The 22,043-nt window shown below is 38.3% G+C and overlaps 1 protein-coding gene across 6 annotated transcripts in view; it reads right to left on the bottom strand.

The window, feature by feature from the left end:
- The window catches only part of PPP2R3A (protein phosphatase 2 regulatory subunit B''alpha), a 182,182-nt gene that overhangs the window by 51,669 nt on the left and 108,470 nt on the right, over positions 1 to 22,043 (bottom strand). For all 6 annotated transcript variants that reach the window (XM_034957441.3, XM_063602939.1, XM_034957444.3 and 3 more), the window contains 4 exons: positions 17,836 to 17,922; positions 13,864 to 14,020; positions 8,353 to 8,401; positions 5,622 to 5,711 (listed from right to left, as the gene is read on the bottom strand). In XM_034957441.3, coding sequence (XP_034813332.2) covers positions 5,622 to 5,711; positions 8,353 to 8,401; positions 13,864 to 14,020; positions 17,836 to 17,922 — 383 coding nt within the window. The remainder of the gene's footprint in view (positions 1 to 5,621; positions 5,712 to 8,352; positions 8,402 to 13,863; positions 14,021 to 17,835; positions 17,923 to 22,043) is intronic.

The following is a 22,043-nucleotide window of genomic DNA, read 5'->3' as shown; positions in this document are numbered from 1 at the left end:
TGGTGCCTGTTCCATTTTCTTAAATAAGAGTTTGATTTTCATTCTATAGACAGTCCCTGACTTATGATGGTTTGACTTAGAATTTTTTGACTTTACAATGGGGTGAAAGCCATATGCACTCATTAGAAACTGCACTTTAAGTACCAATACAATCATTCTGTTCTCACTTTCAGTACAGTATTCAATAAATTATATGAGATACTCAATACTTTATTATAAAGTAGGCTTTGTGCTAGATGATTTTGCCCAGATGTAGGCTAAGATGTGTTCTGAGCACATTTAAGGCTGGCTAGACTAAGGTATAATGTTCAGTAGGTTAGGTGTATTAAATAATTTTTGACTTATATTTTCAAGTGATGCTGAGTTTACCAGGATGTAACCCTACTGTAAGTGGAGGAGCATCTGTACTGACATTTTTGCCAAAATGGTGGACACTATTTTCTGCTCACACTCTGCTTTAGTAAAGCAATGTGAACCACTGAGAATAACATGCAGGGTACCTAGTAAGTGCCACTAGAAACCAAGGAAACAAGTATCAATGGGCAAAATCAGTAGTTATTTTCTTATATAATTGGCCTAATTTTGATTCTCTTAAGCAACAAGCAATTTCATGACACAAAAAGAACTCTCTTTTAGGGAGTCTACAGCCTACTTGGAAAGAAGGTAGACATGCAAATGAATGGCATCTGGATGACAGGCCATATAGTGGTAGAGTCCAGGTTTGGGAGAGATACAAACCTGAGTCTGAATCCAAGCTAGGACACTTACTAGCTGCACAGTCTCTTAGAGCTTCTGTTTCATCAACTGAAAAATGGGACCACTGACACCTCAACTCATAGTGATATGAGGATTAAATAAGCCATTACATATAAAATACTAGTCACCGGCAAAGAATGGAATCTCAATATGTGAGCTGTTAGGAGAAAGGCAACATGCAAGGTAGAAAAGGAGCACCAAAGGAGGTCTAAGAAAGCTTTTGACTCAAAAAACCTTTGTTGGTAACATTCTATGAGAATCCAGTTATGGATCTCATGATGTGAAAAACTGATCTGAAGAGCTCCACTTCTGCTAATGATTACCTAAGTGGGATCATGCCTTCCACTGAGGAAATTGAGGGGACCTCCCCCCATAGAAAAAAAAAAACAGTTCAAAGATGCTGGAGAATTAACAGGGCAGTGAAGAATTATGGTATCCAGATCTAGAAGAAGAAAATCCAGAGAGGGGCACCTAGCATTTGGGACCATCTTTCCCTTGGGGCATCTGCAGATTCTGGAAGAGGGACCTGAAAGTTTGAGGAACTAAGCCTTGACTTACTAGTATTTTGTTACTGATTTTGGGTCTATATTCAAGAGGGATGTCAGTCTGTAGTTTTATTCTCTGGTATGTGTTTGTCTGGTTTTGTTTATAAAATGAGTTGGGAATTATTCCTCCCCTTTCTGTTTTCTGGAAAATGTGGTGCAGAATTCGGTATTATTTCTTCTTCAAATGACTGTAAGAATACAGTTAAATCATCAGGGCTGGGAGATTTCTTTTTCAGGAGGTTCTAAACTGTGAATTCAATTTTCTTTAATAGACATCTGACTATTCAGGTTATGTATTTCTTCTTAGGTGAGTTTTATTAATTTGTGACTTTAAAGGAAATTGGTCCATTTCATTGAGGTCACCATATCTGTGTATGTATATGTTATTTGTAGCATTCTTTTATTACTTCGTGAATATCTAATTCCCCTTGAGTCATCCTTTTTAATCCATAGATTATTTAGAAGTGTGTTGTTTAATACCCAAGTGTGTGGAGATTTTCCAGTTGTCTTTCTCATATTGATTTCTACATTAATTCCATTTTGTTTACAGAACATACTTTCTAGTATTCTAAGTCTTTTTTTTAAACAGGCTTACCAAAATATATTTCACATATCATATAATTGTTCCTTTTAAAATGTACAATTCAAGGGTTTTTAACATTCACAGAGTTGTATAACCATCACTACAATTAATATAGGGACACTTTCATCACCTACAAAAAGAGACTCCATACCCATTAGCACTCATTCCTCATTTCACCACAGGCTCTCCACGGATTAGGCATCCATTAACCTATTTCCTGTTTCTATACATTTGTCTATTCTGGACAACTCATATAAATGAATTCATACAGTATGTGGTGTCTTGTGACTGGCATGTTTTACTTTACATAAGGTTTTCAAGATCCAATCGTGTGTAGTATGTATCAGTATTTCATTTCTCTTTACTGCTGTATAATACTTGGTTATATGAATAGATGACATCTGTTTATCTTGGGCTGATCCCAACCTTTGGCTATTGTGAATGACGCTGCTATGAAAATGGGTGTACAAGTTTTTGTGTGGACATGTTTTCATATATCTTGAGTATATACCTAAGGAGTGGAATTGCTAGGTCATATGATATGTTTAACCATTTGAGGAAATGTCAGACTTTTCCGTAACGGCTGCACCATTTTACATTCCTATTGTAATGTATGAGGGTTCCGATTTTTCCACCTGCTTGGCAGCACCTGTTATTATCTGACTCTTTGATAACTATCCTAGTGTGAAGTGGTATCTCATTGTGGTTTTGATTTGCACTTCTCTGATGACTAATGATGTCAAGCATCTTTTCATGTGCTTATTGGCCATGCATATATCTTCTCTGGAGAAACGTCTAATCAGATCCTTTGTCCATTTTTTAAACTGGTCAGTCTTTCTATTATTGAGTTGTAAGTGTTGTTTATATGTTCTAGATACAAGTTCCTTATCATATATATCATCTGCAAATATCTTCTTCCATGCTGTGGGTTGTCTTTTTACTTTCTTGATCATATCTTTTGATGCACAAAAGTATTAATTTTTTCTTTTTTTTGAGATGGGGTCTTACTTTGTCACCCAGGTTGGAGTACAGTGACGTGATCTCAACTCACTGCAACCTCTGCCTCCCAGGCTCAAGTGATCCTCCCACCTCAGCCTCCCAAGTAGCTGGGACCACAGGCGCGTGCCGCTGTGCCTGGTTACATTTCGTATTTCTGGTAGAGACGGGGTTTCACCATGTTGCCCAGGCTGGTATTGAATTCCTGAGCTCGGGCAATCCACCTGCCTTGGCCTCCCAAAGTACTGGGAATACTGGCATGAGTCACCACATCCAGCCAAAAATTTAAAATTTTGATGAAGTCCAATTCATTGACTTTTTCTTTTGATACTTATGCTTTTGGTGTCACATCTAAGAAACTGCCTAACCAAGGTCGTGAAAATTTACTCCTCTATTTTCTTCTGAATTTTTTATAGCATTAGCTCATACATTTTGGGCTGTGATCGATTTGACTTAATTTTTGTAGTATGTGAACTAGGGGTCCAAAGGTAAGGTTGGTACAAAAGTAATTGCAGTTTTGGCCACCGAAAGAAATTGCAAAAACCACAATTACTTTTGCACCAACCTAATATTATTTTGTATGATATCCAGTTGTTCTGGCACTATTTATTAAAAACACTGTTTTTTCCCCCATTGGATCGTCCTGGCATCCAGCATCCTTTTTGAAAATCAATTAGCCCTAAATGTGAGGATATATTTCTGAACTCTCAATTCAATTTTGTTTATTTTTATGTCCATCATGATACGAGTACCACACAGAGTTGTTTACTTTCACTTTGTAGTGAAATATTTTGGAATAGGGAAATATGAGTCCTACATTTTTTCTGTACTTTTTCAGCATTGTTTTGGTTACTGTGGTCCCTTTGTATTTCCATAGGAATTCAATATTCAGCTTTTCCATTTCTGGAAAAAAAATAAAAACCATCGAAAAACAAAAAAAGCTTTTGACTCAAAGTAACTAGTATTTTGTTAGGAATCTGTAGATCAGTTTGGGAATTACTGCCATCTTAACAATGATCCATGAACATGGGATGTCTTCATTTCATTTAGATCTTTAATATTTTTTTTTTTTCGTGATGGAGTTTTGCTCTTGTCACCCAGGCTGTAGTGCAATGGTGTGATCTCAGCTCACTGCGACCTCTGCCTCCTGGGTTCAAGCAATTCTCCTGCCTCAGCCTCCCATGTAGCTGGGATTATAGGCATGTATCACCATGCCTGGCTAATTTTTTATATTTTTAGTAGAGACAGGGTTTCATCATGTTGGCCAGGCTGGTCTCAAACTCCTGATCTCAGGTGATCTGCCCACCTCGGCCTCCCAAAGTGCTGAAATTACAGGTGTGACCCACTGCAACCCAGCTGAAAATCCAAAACTTTTTGAGTACCAACAAGACACTCAAAACTCATACTCAAAGGAAATACTCACTGGAGAATTTTGGATTTCAGATTTGGGATGCTCACTGGTAAGTATAACAAACAGTTCAAAATCTGAAAAAAATCCAAAATCTGAAACACTTCTGATCTCAAGAATTTCAGATAAGAGATACTCTACTCTGCTGGTATATGAAAAAGAGTAGCATATATATGAACTTTTAATATTTTTTTCTGGGTATTAAAATTACTGGTATTAAAATTTATTTTTCTTCTGCTCATTCATGTTTTCTAAATAAATTATTACTTTTAAAATGGAAAACAAAGTTATTTAAAAATAATCTAACAAGCTCTCCAAGAAATGGCTTATTTTTATTTCAACATCTTCTAAACAATATATTCAACATTTATTTTTTTAGAGTTGGTGTCCTGCTCACTATACCCAGGATGGAGTATAATGGCATGATCCTAGCTCACTACAGCCTCAAACTCCTGCCCTCAAGCGATCCTCCTGCCTCAGCTTCTCGAGTAGCTAGGACTACAGGTGTGCATCACCATTCCTAGCTATTTAAAACATTTATCTGTAGAGATGGAGTCTCGTTATGTTGCCCAGGCTGATTTCAAACTCCAGGCCTCAAGCAATCCCTCCTGCCTTGGCTTCCCAAAGTTCTGGCATTACAGATGTGAGCCACCATACCTGGACATATACAACATTTAGATAACTTTTCGAATCAATATTAAGATAGTTGAGTTAGTTGTACCTGCAAGTACCATCAAGGTCTATAACCCCTCCCTCCCTCCCTTGGTACTGAGCACAAACTACAAGTGCGTTGTGTTACACAAAGTAGGGATAAGAAGCGAGGCATCTAGATTTTTTGCCTAAACAAGACATGGAAAGAAAGAAATGTGTAAATTAATAACTCCAATCAAGATATGTCTGGGAGTGCCAAGGAAAAGCATAGATGATTTCAACTGGCAGACTGAGGATGTGTTCTTATACACTAGTCATCCACAATTTGCTTTCCCTCTCTAATAGTAATGGTTTACCATTCAACCAGTAAGATGATAAAACAAGTAATTCATAGCATCTATTCCCATATTCCACATGAATGCTTACTAGCCCTACTTGTCATCAGCTTACATGTCACTTCACCTTTGTTTCTGTGGGTAACAGCACTTCTCTTGATATGCCATGAACATGGATTCAGTGCCAATCTCCTGAGATGGAGAGCTCCGAGACAGCAGAAACTAAGTCTAATTCATCTTAGTATTGCCACGTTGAGTTGGCTTCACTAGGTATAATATACACCATGACTTTTTCAAGCTTTGTGCATGTGTTTAACATCTTGGCAAAGGAAACTTAGAAATCATACCTGGTAGGATTCCTTTTGTCTTCTTCAGAGATCAAAAACCAAACAAAATCTGCATAGCTCATTCTTCCCTCTTTCTGTATTGTTTTTCCCCTAAAGAAAACACATGGTTATAAAATTTCCTGAGCAATTACTCAGAACCATTTATCAGGATGATAGGCTAAGAAATAAAGTAATATGTCAGTTAAAATTTTTTAAATTATAATGCTAAATGCCTCATAAAGGGCAACCCTTCCACAGCCTATCTTATTTTCAAAGGTCTAGAGGGTGAAACCAGAAGGCATTTGCAAATATGAAGAAAAGAAATCTGGTTTTTAATATGAATGCAAATAATCACTGGGATAAAATGCTGTTACCTGTATTTAGATATAGGATTAATACTCATGTTAGGCATCAATGGAAGATACCTCAAAATAATAAGAGCCGTCTATGACAAACACATAGCTAGCATTATACTGAATGGACAAAAGCTAGAAGCAATCCCCTTAAGAACAACAAGACAAGGATGACCACTCTCACCACTCTATTCAACATAGTACTGGAAGTCTTAGCCAGAGCAATCAGGCAAGAGAAAGAAATAAAACACATCCAAATAGGAAAAGTCAAATTATCTCTCTTTGCTGACAACATGATTCTATACCTAGAAAAGCCTGAAAACTAAGCCAAAACGCTTCCAGAACTAATAATAATTTCATTAAAGTTTCGGGATACAAAATCAATGTATAAAAATCAGTAACATTTCAATACACCAATAGCATTCAAGCTGAAAGCCAAATCAAGAATGCAATCCCATTTACAATAGCCACACACACACAAAATAAAATACCTAGGAATACAGCTAACCAAGGAGGTGAAAAATCTCTACAGGGAGGACTACAACACTCTGCTGAAAGAAATCAGAGATAACACAAACCAATGGAAAAACGTTCCATGGTCATGGATAGGAAGATTCAATATCGTTAAAATAGCCATACTCCCCAAAGCAATCTACAGATTCAATGTTATTCTTATTAAACTAATGTCGTTTTTCACAGACTAGTTTTTTTTTAAGAAAAAAAACAACAACACCATTCTAAAATTCATATGGAACCAAAAACAAAGTCCCAATAGCTAAAGCAATCTTAAGCAAAAACAACCAAGCGAGAGGTATCATAGTACCTGACTTCAAACTACACTATAAGGCTACTGTATCCAGAACAGCATGGTACTGGTACAAAAACAGACACACAGACCAATGGAGCAGAAGAGAGAGCCCAGAAATAAAGCTGCACACCTACAACCATCTGATATTTGACAAAGTCGATAAAAACAAACAACGGGAAAAAGACTCCCTATTCAATAAACAGTGCTGGGATAATTGATTAGCTATATGCAGAAGAATGAAACCAGACCCTTACTTTTCACCATATAAAAAATTAATTCACAATGGATTAAAGACTTAAATATCAGACCTCAAACTATAACAATTCTAGAAAAAACCCTAGGAAATACCCTTCTTGACATTAGCCTAGGCAAAAAATTTATGGCTAAGTCCTCAAAAGCAACTGCAACACAACCAAAAATTGATGATTGGGACCTAATTAAACTAAAGAGCTTTTGCACAGCAAAAGAAACTATCAACAGATTTAACAAACTACCTACAGAATGGGAGAAAATATTCTTAAACTATGTATCCAACAGAGGTCTAATATCCAGACTCTATATCGAACTTAAATCAACAAGCAAAAAACAACCCCATTTAAAAATGGGCAAAGGACATGAACGGACACTTCTCAAAAGAAGACATACAGGCAGCCAACAAACATGAAACAATCTCAACATCATTCATCATTAGAGAAATGCAAATCAAAACCACAACAAGATACCATCTCACAACAGTCAGAATGTCAACTACTAAAAAGTCAAAATGTAACACATGCTGGTAAGGCTGTGGAGAAAAGGGAATGCTTATACACTGTTAGTGGGAATGTAAATGGGTCCAGCTGTGGTGGAGAGCAGTTGATTTCTCAGAGAACTTAAAACAGAACTACCATTCGACCCAGCAATCCCATTACTGGGTATATACCCAAAGGAAAATAAATCATTCTACCACAAAGATACAGGTACTTGTATGTTTATCCAGCACTATTCACAATATCAAAGACATGGAATCAACCTAGATGCCTACCAACAGTAGACTGGATAAAGAAAATGTGGTACATATATACCATTGAATACTATGCAGCCATAAAAATTATGAAATCATGTCCCTGCAGCAACATGGAGGCAGCTGAAGGCCATCATCCTAAGCGAATTAACACAGGAACAGAAAACCAAATACCATATGTTCTCACTTGTAAGTGGAAGCTAACACTGAGTACACATGGACATAAAGATGGGAACAATGGACACTGGGGACTGCTGAAGTGGGTAGGGAGTGAGCACAGTGAGGGCTGAGGGACTGCCTGTTGGGTGTTGTGCTCACTGCCTGTGTGACAGGATCCTCCATACACCAAATCTCATCATCACGCAGTGTTCCCATGTGACAGACCTGCACGTGTACCCCCGAATCAGAAAAGTTGAAATTATTTTTTTAAAAAAGAATTACTGTCTTGTATTAAGCCATAACTATGTTTTATAGGATATTATTTGGTCCAATAGCACTGCCAAATTATTCAGGAAGCTTTGCTAAAATGAGATGGTTATGGTATTACTTGTAGTTCATTTTTAAACACAGCATTAAACGTTTTCTTACCTTGTTACTGCACCAGAGAATATCCTTTCAATAATCCTGCTTGATGAAGCTAAATGTAGATTAAAAAAAAATTACAAAGCTAGTTAGAAACATGCTCCATAAAGGCAATACTTTTCACAAATTTGCTTTTCACTAGCTACAAGCTAAACCATAACCATCGTCCATGATGAGAATGTGAGTACATTTTTATTTATGCATAATTTAAAAATAATTTTAAAAAATAACAGGCAAATGAATGTGGCTGACATCTGGGAAGTATTAATATAGTTGAATGCTAAGTTAGGTCTGAACATCCTGACAGCTAGGACAAAAATATATAGGATTTGTTTTGATCTTATCCAATGAGACCAATTTTCCTATAAACAAGACAAGTTTTATCCTTAAATTCAAGGGGGAACTGATTGTGTAAGCTCCTAAAACAATGTAAAGTAAAACAAAATGAAGTTAAAACAATAGAGAATGCTTTCAAGTAGTTTTTTTAAAAGCTACTCAAACACACTACAAACATACTTTTCTTATATTCCCATTTTATAAAAGCCCAGGGTTTAACATGATATAACATAAGATTTTTAGAAATTCCATCATTAAGTTTTATTCACATAGATAATCGTGGCTTAAGTTAGCATGTTGGTGAGAGAGAGAGAGAGAGAGAGAGAGAGAGAGAGAGAGAGAGAGAGAGAGACACGACTAGAGACCTGTTCTTTCATTTATTTATTTATTTTTGAGACAGAGTTTTGCTCCTGTTGCCCAGGCTGGAGTGCAATGGCGTGATCTCGGCTCACTGCAACCTCCGCCTCCCGGATTCAAGTGATTCTCCTGCCTCAGCTTCCCGAGTAGCTGGGATTACAGGCATGTGCCACCATACCTGGCTAATTTTTTTGTATTTTTATTAGCGATGGGGTTTCTCCATGTTGGGCAGGCTGGTCTTGAACTCACAACCTCAGGTGATCTGCCCACCTCAGCCTCCCAAAGTGCTAGGAATACAGGCGTGAGCCACCATGCCCAGCCTGTTCTTTAACAGAAGCCCCAGGCAATGGCATGCACACTAAAATTTCAGGATCATCAATAAGGTCATTAGGGACTTAGCAGCTATCAGCATCGAATTCTTCTGCACATAGTTAGGTACAGTTAGCATAAAGGTAAATTGGTTTGGCCAAAGAAAGTTGGGAATATGTGTATTGGAACAGCCGTGCCTGGCCACACACCAAAGCTTATATAAAGATCTTCTATATTTTGCTGAACATTGGTTTATGGGGTTAACTTGTACTAGATAGAAAAAAAGAGGGCTATATAGGAAAGGCAAGGATATTTAATTGTAAAGCCAAAATCTTTTTTTAAAGGCATTTTTTAGCTTGGGAAGGTTTAGCTTCCTAAAATTGAAGATCATGTTATTCTATGTTATCTCATTAGGGACAGTCTGGTGAGTGGATAATTATGGAGTATTCAGTGGCCCCTTCTCGCTCTGTCGCCCAGGCTGGAGTACAGTGGTGTGATCTCGGCTTACTGCAACCTCTGCCTCCTGGGTTCAAGCGGTTCTCCTGCCTCAGCCTCCCAAGTAGCTAGGATTACAGGCACGCACCACCACACCCGGCTAATTTTTGTATTTTTAGTAGAGATGGGGTTTCACCATGTTGGTCAGGCTAGTCTTGAACTCCTGACCTAGTAATCCACCTGCCTTGGCCTCCCAAAGTGCTGGGATTACAGGCGTGAGCCACCGCGCCTGGCCAACTTTATTTCTTAAATACGCAAAGCTCTATGAAACCTAACATCATATACAACAAACCTTTTTTTTTTTCTTTGAGACAGGGTCTCCCTGTCGCTCAGGCTGGAGTGTAGCAGCACCATCATGGCTCACTGCATCCTCAACTTCCCCAGGTTCAGGAGATCCTCCCATCTCAGCCTCCTGAGTAGCTGGGACTACAGGCATGTGCTACCACATCTGACTAATATTTGTATTTATTTTGTCATTTGAAAGACATTTTTTAATTTTTAATTTTTGTATTTTTTGTAGAGACAGGGTTTCACCATGTTGCCCAGGCTGGTCTCGAACTCTTGGGTTCAAGTGATCCACTCGCTTTGGCCTCCCAAAGTGCTGGTATTGCAGGCATGAGCCACTGCCCCCTGCCTGATGAGCCTTTTCTTAAGATGCATACCATTAGTAACAGCCATACCAAAAAACAAAAACAAAATTCAATGCATTTATTTAAGATTCATACTCTGCTATATCTAATAAGCTAAAGTATCATTTAAAAATCAACAGTGCCTGAGAAGGCATTTAAGGACAGAACAGGGACAATCTTATGAGAGAAGAATGAATCAATGTATCTTAGTGCTTAGTTAATATTAAATCAGGCCAGGTGTGGTGGATCATGCCTGTAATCCTAGCACTTTGGCAGGCCAAAGCGAGTGGATCACTTGAACCCAAGAGTTCGAGACCAGCCTGGGCAACAAGGCGAAACCCCATCTGTATTAGTCTGTTCTCACGCTGCTAAAAATGACATACCTGAGACTGGGTAATTTATAAAGGAAAGAGGTTTAATGGACTCATAGTTCCACATGGCTGGGGAGGCCTCACAATCATGGTGGAAGGCAAAGGAGAAGCAAAGGCACATCTTACATGGCAGCAGGGGTGTGTGTGGGGGAACTCCCCTTTCTAAAACCATGAGCTCTCATGAGACTTACTCACTATCACGAGAGCAGCACAGGAAAGACCCGCCCCCATGACTCAATTAACTCCTACCTGGTCCCTCCCATTTCACATCGGGATTATGGGAGCTACAATTCAATATGAGATTTGGGTGGGGACAGAGCCAAACCATATTGTTCCAACCATGGCTCCTCCCATATCTCAGGTCCCCACATTTCAAAACCAATCATGCCTTCGCAACAGTCCCCCCAAAGTCTTAACTCATTTTAGCATTAACTCAAAAGTCCATAGTCCAAAGTCTCATCTGAGACAACCCAACTTCCTTCCACCTATGAGCCTGTAAAATCAAAAGCAAGTTAGTTACTTCCTAGATACAACAGGGATACAGGCATTGGGTAAATACACCTGTTCCAAATGGGAGAAATCAGCCAAAACAAAGGGGCTACAGGCCCGATGCAAGTCTGAAATCCAATACTGCAGTCATTAAACCTTAAAGTTCCAAAATGATCTCCTTTGACTCTGTCTCATATCCATGGCACACTGATGCAAGAGGCAGGTTCCCATGGCCTTGGGCAGGTCCACCCCTGTGCCTTTGTAGGGTACAGCTCCCCTCCTTGCTGCTTTCATGGGCTGGCATTGAGTATCTGTGGCTTTTCCAGGTGCATGGTGCAAACTATTGGTGGATCTACCATTCTGGGGCCTGGAGCATTGTGGCCCTCTTCTCATAGCTCCACTAGGCAGTGTCCCAGTAGGGACTCTGTGGGGGCTTCAACCCCACATTTCCCTTCCACACTGCCCTAGCAGAGGTTCTCCATGAGGGCTCTGCCCCTGCAGCAAATTTCTGCCTGGACATCCAGGTGTTTTTATACATCCTCTGAAATCTAGGTGGAGGTTCCCAAATCTCAATACTTGACTTCTGTGTACCCACAGAACCAACACCACGTGGACGCCACCAAGGGTTGGGGTTTGCATTCTCTGAAGCAACGGCCTGAGCTGTTTGTTGGCCCCTTTAAGCCATGGCTGGAGCTGAAACAGCTGGGATGCAGGTCACCATGTTCAGAGGCTGCATAGAGCAGCGGGGGCCCCAGGCCTGGCCCAGAAAACCATTTTTCCCTCCTAGGCCTCCAGGCCTGTGATGGGAGGGGCTGTCATGATGGTCTCTGACATGCCCTGGAGACATTTTCCCCATTGTTTTGGTGATTAGCATTTGACTCCCCATTATTTATGCAAATTTCTGCAGTGGGCTTGAATTTCTCCCCGGAAAATGGGTTTTTATTTTCTACTGCATTATCGGGCAGCAAATTTTCCAAACTTTTATGCACTGTCACTTCTTGAATGCTTTGCTGCTTGGGAATTTCTTCCACCACATACCCCAAATCATCTCTTTCAAGTTCAAAGTTCCACAGATCTCTAGGGCAGGGGCAAAATGCCAAGTCTCTTTGCATAGCAAGAGTGACCTTTACTCCAGTTCCCAACAAGTTCCTCATCTCCACCTGAGATCACTTCAGCCTGGATTTTATTGTCCATATCACTATCAGCATTTTGGTTAAAGCCATTCAAGTCTCTAGAAAGTTCCAAACTTTCCCACATGTTCCTGTCTTTATCTGAGCCCTCCAAACTGTTCCAACCTCTGCCTATTACCTAGTTCCAAAGTCCCTTCCACATTTTTGGGTATCTTTACAGCAGCGCCCCATGCTACTGGTACCAATTTACTATATTAGTCTGTTCTCATGCTGCTAGTAAAGACATACCTGAGACTGGGTAATTTATAATGGAAAGAGTTTAATGGACTCATAGTTCCACATGGCTGAGAAGGCCTCACAATCATGGCGGAAGGCAAAGGAGAAGCAACAGCACATGTTACATGGTGGCAGGCAAGAGAGCATGTGCAGAGGAACTCCCCTTTATAAAACCATCAGCTCCCATGAGACTTATTCACTATCATGAGAACTACATGGGAAAGACCCACCCCCATGATTCAATTACCTGCCACCAGGTCCCTGCCACAACAGGTGGGGATTATGGGAGCTACAATTCAAGATGAGATTCGGGCGGGAACATAGCCAAACCATATCACCATCTTTACAAAAAAATACAAAAAAAATAGCCAGGTATGGTGGCATGTGCCTGTAGTCCCAGCTACTTAGGGGCTGAGGTGGTAGGATGGCTTGAGCCCAAGAGGTTGAGGTTACAGTGAGCTGTGTTCATGCTTCTGCATTCCAGCCTAGGTGACAAAGTGAGACGCTGTCTCAAAAAAAACAAGGATATTAAATCAGTAGGCAATAGGTTCTAGATTTACCGCTGGCAAAAATGAAGTAAAAAGGATATTATCATGTGATATGTAATTTTTTGTTTTCTGACAAAAGAAAGCACACAAAATTCATCTGCAGAGACATATCTTTCTGGAACAAAATTTCCAAAAGTAAATTTTTGTGAGTCCTTGAAAATAAAACTTGGCAAGTTAAAAACATTATTTTCATGCTTGGCTTTTTACAGAAATATTGTTAAGTGGGAAGGGTTATAAAGGTGTATACATATTCTCTTTCAAACAGATTTAAACAGGTGTGGATCTTATTCAATTCATCATCAGAAAATACACACCAGTATAAAGACTCATCGCTTTATCAAAACTAAGACTGTGATTGGTTACTTACTTCCAAACTCCTTCTCCTACATCTGGCCTTTTATTAATTTAATAAAAAATTATATTATCTTCACTCATCCCCTCTTAAAAATTATTGGCCTGTAAAGAGGACTTGATTAGGTTTAGAATTTAGCAAACGGGAATTTCTCATAATGAGTAGTGATAATTTATATAACACTCTTTAAAATGGTTAAGTCTTAGCATCTACAGAATCACTTACCCTGGTCATTGTATCGAGACAGATCGGCCTGGCTGATGTAGAGGTCGTGATCAGTATCTAGTTCCCAGAATTTACAATAAATAACATAGAAATGTTCATAGGAGAAGTAATCTGTAATTTGGTTTATATCTTCCTCTTCTTCCAAAAGTGCTAGGGTCTGAAATTATATGAAAAGAAGAATTTAAACATTATGAAAAAGCAGCTTTGGCCACTGTGCAGAGTCTAGCGAATTTCTGTTTTAAACTGAATTTAAAATTTTTTTCTGGTACCAAATCAGAAACCCTTTAACAGGCAACCTCATCCTACCTTTAATCAACCAATCAACCTATAAGCATTTACTGAGCTCTGTAATATGCTCAGTGAAGGGTTGGATGCTGTGGAGGATGTAAAAGCAGGGGAAGGGAAGTACCATTACCTTGGGGACTATAGTTGGTCAGAGGTCAGAGACTGGCATGAAAAGAACAATTAGATCATAGTCTTAATTATTTGGCCAGAAACAAATACTGTTTTTAATTTTCAAAGTTATGTGAGCAATATTAAGAGGGGTAGGCATCAACATATAGGGTTTCATTTTGTAATAAAATTAAGTTTATATCACAAAGGTTACTCATATATACAATAGTGATGATACATGGTGGCCTGGCATAGGCATGGCAGGTAGAGATGCAGGGCCCTGAGCTGGAAGTAAACCTGGGTCTTCCCTGACTCACTGTACTCCCCTACGGCAAAATCCAGAATCAATGATACTGAACCCACAATTCTGTTGTCAGCCAAATTATTATATAAGTGGGCAGATAAATAAAGACATATTCAGAAGTGAAAGATTCAGAAAGAAAAATAAAAGCACAAAAGAATGTAAGAAATATAAAAAAATGAAATGGCAGAAATAAAATCAGATATATGAATAGTCACAATAAAGATAAGTGATACATCTCCCTATTAAAATATGTTTTTGATTGAGTATCAAAACCATGACCCCAAAACAGATCTATCTATATGCATCTATAAGGGATACATCTAAAAAAAATAAGGAAGGTTAAAAAAAAGATGGACAAACATACACGGTTAAATGTTAACAAAAATAAACAGGTATCAATATTAATATGGAATGCAAGGTGAAAAACATAAGCAGGCAGGGTGTGGTTGCTCATGCCTGTAATCCCAGCACTTTGGGAGGCTGAGGCAGGTGGATCATGAGGTCAGGAGTTCAAGACCAGCCTGGCCAAGATGGTGAAACCCCGTCTCTACTATAAATACAAATATTAGCTGGGTGTGGTGGCAGGTGCCTGTAATCCCAGCTACTTGGGAGGCTGAGGCAGAGAATTGCTTGAAACCGGGAAGCAGAGGTTGCAGTGAGCCGAGATCGCGCCACTGTGCTCCAACCTGGGCGACAGGGCAAAACTCCATCTCAAAGAAAAAAAAAAAGAAAAAAGAAACACATGAGGGACAAAGAGGACTATTTCATAACACAAATGTTAGTATTCTGACAAAAAATTATTTTTTAAAATATAAACACTGGAAAACCAAAGTGCTTTGGCAAACTAACAACAACATAAATTATTATTAAGTTATGGTAAATCTGCTGGATAGAAAATTATGCAGCTAGTAAAAATTATAAAGTTTACACTGAAAACCAAGATATGGTAAGTACAAAATATAGGATACAAGATTGTACCCACTAAGAACTACATAAAATCCTAAAAATGCATATATACATATGAATAAGACTAGATGAATACAGACAAAAATGATACTAGTTGTATAAGGGTGATAAAATATGGTTTTTCTTCTGTCTTCCAAACTTGCTCATATTATTTTGTTTTATAAAATGTCCTTTGATATGTAAGAAGCAGAACACTTTCAATAAAGCACATATTTAGAAGCAAAGCGCTATTATTTTTACCCACTGGATTGGCATAAAATGAAGACGACAGCAACTTTTGTTGGTGAGTATGTAAGTGAAAGTAGTGCAGGCTTTTTGGAGGGTAACTTGGCAGAATCCACCAAATTAAAAATGCACATACTATTTGATCCAGGATTTTCCCTCCAGTGGTCTATTCTAGAGACATTCTTACTCATACCCCATACAAGGATGTTCACTGCATCACTGTTAATAGAGGAAATCTGAAAACGATTTGGACATCAATAGAGGAATATGTAATTAATTACACTTTAGCCATGCAATTGATTATGCAGTAGTTGAAAGAATGAGATAGACTTATATGAATGGAAATGAAAAAAACCCTGAGACACTGTTAAGTGAAAAAACCAAGTTAAGAGAATAGTATGAACCCATATATTTTTTGAAAACCCTCAAAATAGCAGCCATACAAAACAAAACTATATACTACATGTATATATTTATAAGAGAATAAAACCACAGATGATATGGGTCCCCCTCTGGGGAAAGGGGGTAAAATGGTAGAGTGAAGAATAGTGACTTCTGTTTATTACTCTAGATGTGCTCATATTATTTGAATGTTTTATGAGTATTGTTTAAGTATGAAGAGGAAGACTAAGGAAAGGGGCAGGGAAGGAAAGGGAGGAGAAAATAAATCATGCTCTAGGAAGCAGAACACTTGAGTTCTTTTTCCAGTTCAGCAACTTACTTTTGTGTGATCTTATACAAATCATTTAAGTATATTTGGGCCTCAAATTTTATCACTGGTAAAAAAAAAAAAAATGGATTAATTTTAAAAGCCAAAAAAGAAAAAATATGGATTAGGCCAGGCATGGTGGCTCACGCTTGTAATCCCAGGACTTTGGGAGGCTGAGGCAGGTGGATCATGAGGTCAGGAGTTGGAGACCAGCCTGGCCAACACAGTGAAATCCCATTTCTACTAAAAATACAAAAATGAGCTGGGCATGGTGGCACACGCCTGTAGTCCCAGCTACTCAGGAGGCTAAGGCAGAAGAATCACTTGAATCCAGAAGGTGGACGTTGTGGTGAACCCAGATCGCACCACTGCACTCCAGCCTGGGCAACAGAGCAAGACTCTGTCTCAAAAAAAAAAAAAAAACTATGGATTATAAAAATGATTCAGAAACTACAACCTATAATGTGCTTCAGGAAAGTGGGGGATTATCATCATTACTCTTGAGGTATTATGGAATTACTGCCATTTTAACCCATCCCATATTACCTACTGAGAGCCCAGGCAGGCATCAGGTGTTCAATAAATATCAACACTGACTGTGATGATGACTGTTCATTTTAGAATAAAAAAAGTTTGTATATCCATCATGGACTGCTAATTTTGCCAAGTCTTCATTACTCTGTCTCAGATGAAGATAGGAAAAAATAAAGAGTAAATAAGGTTGTATTATTAGCCTAAATTCCATTTAGTATGATTCTTAAAAATAAAACATTTCATTTTCTTCCAAGTGTGAACAATTTCACTTTATGTTTACAGAAGCTTAAACAATCAGGCATGAAGATTACTTCGGTAAAAGGCTCCCACTAGTGGTCAATACTTTCTCTCTCATTTGGTAATATGAATAAAATAATTGAATGAAATGTATTCTTTCTTAAAAGGAATTTTTAGTACTTTTCTCTAGCAGGTGCTGGATACAGAGTCATTGCTGAAAGGATCAAGTTTAAAATCTTCCAAGGCCTTTCCAACACCCTTCCCAACCTAGCCCCAGCCCACCCCTCCAGGCTTATCTATTGTGAAGCCGCCTCTGTACGTTTTATCCATGTCTATGGAATTTATCAAGTCAGGTTTAGTGTCTGTACACTTCACTCTTTTGCTCCAGAGTGCATGCCTTCAGGCAGAGATCCCTTATTATTCTCTTCATTTTTACCCCCTCACCCAAAACATTCCAGCATCCCACAACAGGTATTTGATAAATGCTTAATGACTGAAAGTAGTGACAGTGCTTTGAATAGAGTAAGCGCTCAAATATTTGTTAAATAAAGTAAGAAAATTATCTAAATTGCTCATTACACATGAATTCTAATGAAAGGCATACTTGCAAAAAGTTGCTTTTTCTTATCTCTGTCGAAGTAATTTTTCCACTCCAAGATCTGTTGACTGTGTAGAATATTCTCTGAATAACCTGGTTCCAAAAGGAAAATAAAACCAAATAAAAACATTAAAGATCTCCACTACTTTCTCAAAGGCCATTTTATGAACATACTTGGGACCAATTTAACTTTTAGCTTTTTGATTATGTTAACTGTAATTCCTAGTAAAAATCAGCACTGTATTTTTAAATCTACATCTATATATTTTGGATTTGCCTCTGTACTTCCAAGAAGAATAAAAAAACATTCTCTGCTCACAAGTCTTCACTTCCCAACTGCCTTCACATCACTTCTTTTGTTTACCTCTAATTTATACAGTGATGCCTGATTCAAGTAATGCTTATGGGGCTCAATGTTTTGGGAAGGCATATGAGGTGGGAAGTATCTGGTGGGTTGGCCTAATGATTGATTAACTGGTCAGAAGGATGGCTATCAAGGTGGTATGATTCAAGAGGGCCTTATTCTGGTTATTACAGCCTTATTCACTTGAGTCTTGAAGACTCTTGGTCTTCTAGACTCTATGGAAATTCAAATACATCTGGGATAATTTATATCCTAACTTTTATTTGGGCATGAACATCTTTGTTATTAGCTGGTGTTTTAATGGGTTTAGCAGAATTGCAACTCTGGAGAAAACCTTGGATAGAATGGGAGAAGAGGAGATAAGAAGCAAATGTGTCTAGATTGAGGATGTGTGTGCTGTGGTGTAGAAGATCAGAGAAGGAAGATGGAAGCTGCAATCCTGGAGGTAGGAGGTCACAGTGCATTCTTAACAATTTTACCTGCAGTCATTCCTACCCACTTCATTTCCCTTTCACTGATTATTTTTCTTCTCCCAAAGGAAGCAGTGGTAAAAAGAGCAATTTGAGCAGCTTTTTTTGGGTGGGTGGGGGGGGGGTGCATTCTGCTTTTATTTTGATAGTCTAATAATACAGAAATCTTGTATCTTTGGTGGTTTTATCATGGAAGAAATTAGATCTCTTTTTCAAGATATTTTGGTGCGAGAAGAACAAATAAGGCAAGATATTTGGACATCTTTCTCAATAGTAGGCCTAATAAGGGACTAAACCACCTTTCTTTTCTGGATTCTTCAGCAGAGAGAGTGATTCTTCAACTGTTCTAAACAGGGAAAAACTAGCATCAGGATGAAGGTCTAGATTTCAGCTGTCCATTGCTCACTACCCCACCCCTGCTATCAGTGCTAACCCCTCTGACCCTACAGAATTGAGCTCAAGTGCCACGCTCCATGGGAGGCCCCAGGACAGGAACTGACTAGAGCTCTGCCTTCTGTGCTCCCACTGCCACCTGAGCCTCCTTTAGCTGTCCCTGTGGTTACATTCCAAACACTGGTGCACCTGACCATCATCACCTCCAAACACTAAGAGACCAGGTCTTTCTTGACTTGTATTCCAGTAACTTTTATGGTGCTTTTTTTTTTTTTTTTCTTTCTGAGACGGAGTCTCACCCTGTCGCCCAGGCTGGAGTGCAGTGGCACAATCTCGGCTCACTGCAAGCTCCACCTCCCGGGTTCACGCCATTCTCCTGCCTCAGCCTCCCGAGTAGCTGGGACTACAGGTGCCCGCCACCATGCCCGGCTAATTTTTTGTTTTTTAGTTGAGACGGGGTTTCACTGTGTTAGCCAGGATGGTCTCCATCTCCTGACCTTGTGATCCACCCGCCTCGGCCTCCCAAAGTGCTGGGATTACAGGCGTGAGCCACCGCGCCCAGCCACGGTGCTTTCTATATATCAGGTGGTTCATAACTGTTTGATAAAATAATGAGGTTTGAAAGTTACATAACAAAGATTTTTGTATTATCTTTGTGTTAGAGAAATACGGGTTGGCTTCATAACTATTTGAAGAACTCTACTCAGAGTTTTGCATAGCAGATGAATGTCAACCCAAGAAAGGTCTCTAATTAGTATTTCACATATATCAGTATTTTTGTCTATTATTTATAGATAGAATCATATATAATGTGCAAAAACCACAAAACAGGTAAGTGTAACTATATTCAAAATGATTGTGAAAGATGCTACTAATGTAGTAATGTTTAATCTTGAGAAAAAATAAGACTAGAGTGTAGATGTGATCAAGATCTGAGTGGCTATTGGGCGGAAGAAGAAGCTGACTTGTTCTGTGTTTCACCAAAGGGAAGAATTACAACTGCTAGACAGAAATGCATTTATACTGAAATCCTTCAATATAAGGAAGACTTTCCTAAAATTAGCCCTATAAAGCAATGAGTTTGTATGAAGTGGCTGGGTTTCTTTTCATCTTTTCACCACAAGTATTTAGGAAGAAGTTGACAGGATTCCTGAATTAGGTGGGAGCTGGGACTAGGCAGTGCCTAATTTCTCTACTGGCCCCAACCACTCAGACTCTGAGGTCACTGAGGACAGAGAACGTGTCTTACTCAATACTGTATTCTTAGCACTAGCTTGGCGGAAGTTCATGTAAAAACGATGGAGGATTTTTAGCACAGAAAATTTATGTATGAAAATAAACATTAAGAATTTCATTTATCATAATTCCATGTCCCCTCTCTCAAGTTAAAGTCAATTTCAATATATATTACTAAACCACATTTTTCTATTGAAGATTTTTGTCCTTATTTCTTGATTCTGAATGTAAATTTATCTTAAAGTATGAGTTTTCTATCTAAAATTTATATTTATATACTCAAATACTTTATATTATTTATGAAATTACTGTGTTAAAAATTATAAAACTTTATAATCTGTATCCATTCGTGCTTATTTTATTTTTCTCCTCTTCTTTTTGAATTTTTAAAATCTGCAAACAGTTTGACTGTTAGGCATTTCCTATTTTTAGCCTGTGCTAACCTACTTATCTAATACTATAAGACAACGTATTTGTATTCCATTTTTCCATAGCCTAAATCTCCTTATTCAGTGGCCACACTTCATCAGCACATTTGTTGGTTTCCACATCACTGATTCAGCACTTTAGATGGCTGAGGCAGGAGCACCATCTAGTGGTGAAGCATGTAGCTGCTGACTCTACACTAATTATTATTGTTTTTCTAACTGCTCTCTTCTAGGTAAATAAAATTCATCATCATTTAAAATATCAAATAAAATTTTATAATAAATCATAATTAGAATAACTATTTTCTGCTAGTGAAATAAATGAAATCTGACCATTTTTCACCAAGGGATCTTTAGTCAACTTGATATATAAGTTAAATTGTAAGTCAGTTTCCTTTCTTCTTGGTATCTATTGAATTAGAAATCTCTAATTCACAAGTATAGATCACCAGGAATGGAAATGTTTGATGGCTCTGTCATATAGTTTTTGAAAAATGAATTAAATACAGACATAGAAGTTACAAATAATTTTTACTATGTATGTGTACAGAAGAACAAACTCCAATGCTGGAAGCCTGGCTCTCACTTGGCAGGAGTGGTGAACAGATTTCTAATTCACTCTTTGGTTAACATGGCTCAGAAAAGTATTTCCTTATGGTCTTCTGTAGAGTTAGGACTTTAAAAAAATATATCTAACAAAAATTTTTTTTTCTCTCTTAAGAGGAAAAGTTTTCAAGGGGGAAGAGTTGGTAAGCTCTTAGTGTGAGCAGTCTCCACTATAGCTTAGTCATCTTAGGAAAATCAGTACCTTGCCCTCCACAAGGAAAATCCTGGCATTTCAGCCTACAGTGGTGGATTCTGGCCAATCAAGATACTGAATATATCACTAAGACACACCATCGGAGCAAGCCACAGAAATATCTCTACTGCCAGCACCAGTGTCATAAAGAAGTATTTTAAATCTCATCGCTTATTTTAAAAACTCAAGTTAGCACTTCTTTCCTCAAAAGTTGGCATATGTTGGTTTGGATAAGCAAAACCTTTTATTCACTGGCAATTTTTGCACAGCATGCAAAACTGCACTCAACGGCTATGATTTGCTGGTATTTCTAATCTTCATTTTCATTCAATATCAAAGGCTTATTTCTCAACTTCTAAATCTTTTTGGAAATAAGAATACAGACTGACTTTAGGTTCAATCTCTTTATTTTGGGTAATGATGTCCTTCTTTGCTGTACAAATAGCTGATGGTCTGTCTTTCCAGTCTAAAAACAGCTGACAAAATAATTAACTAAACAAACAGCCTTTCCTGTAACATAGATT

Source organism: Pan paniscus, chromosome 2 (assembly GCF_029289425.2).
Source record: "Pan paniscus chromosome 2, NHGRI_mPanPan1-v2.0_pri, whole genome shotgun sequence".
In the NCBI taxonomy this organism is placed as follows: Eukaryota; Metazoa; Chordata; class Mammalia; order Primates; family Hominidae; genus Pan; species Pan paniscus.
Note: the sequence above shows the minus strand (reverse complement) of the source record. Positions and strands in the feature narration are given on the sequence as shown.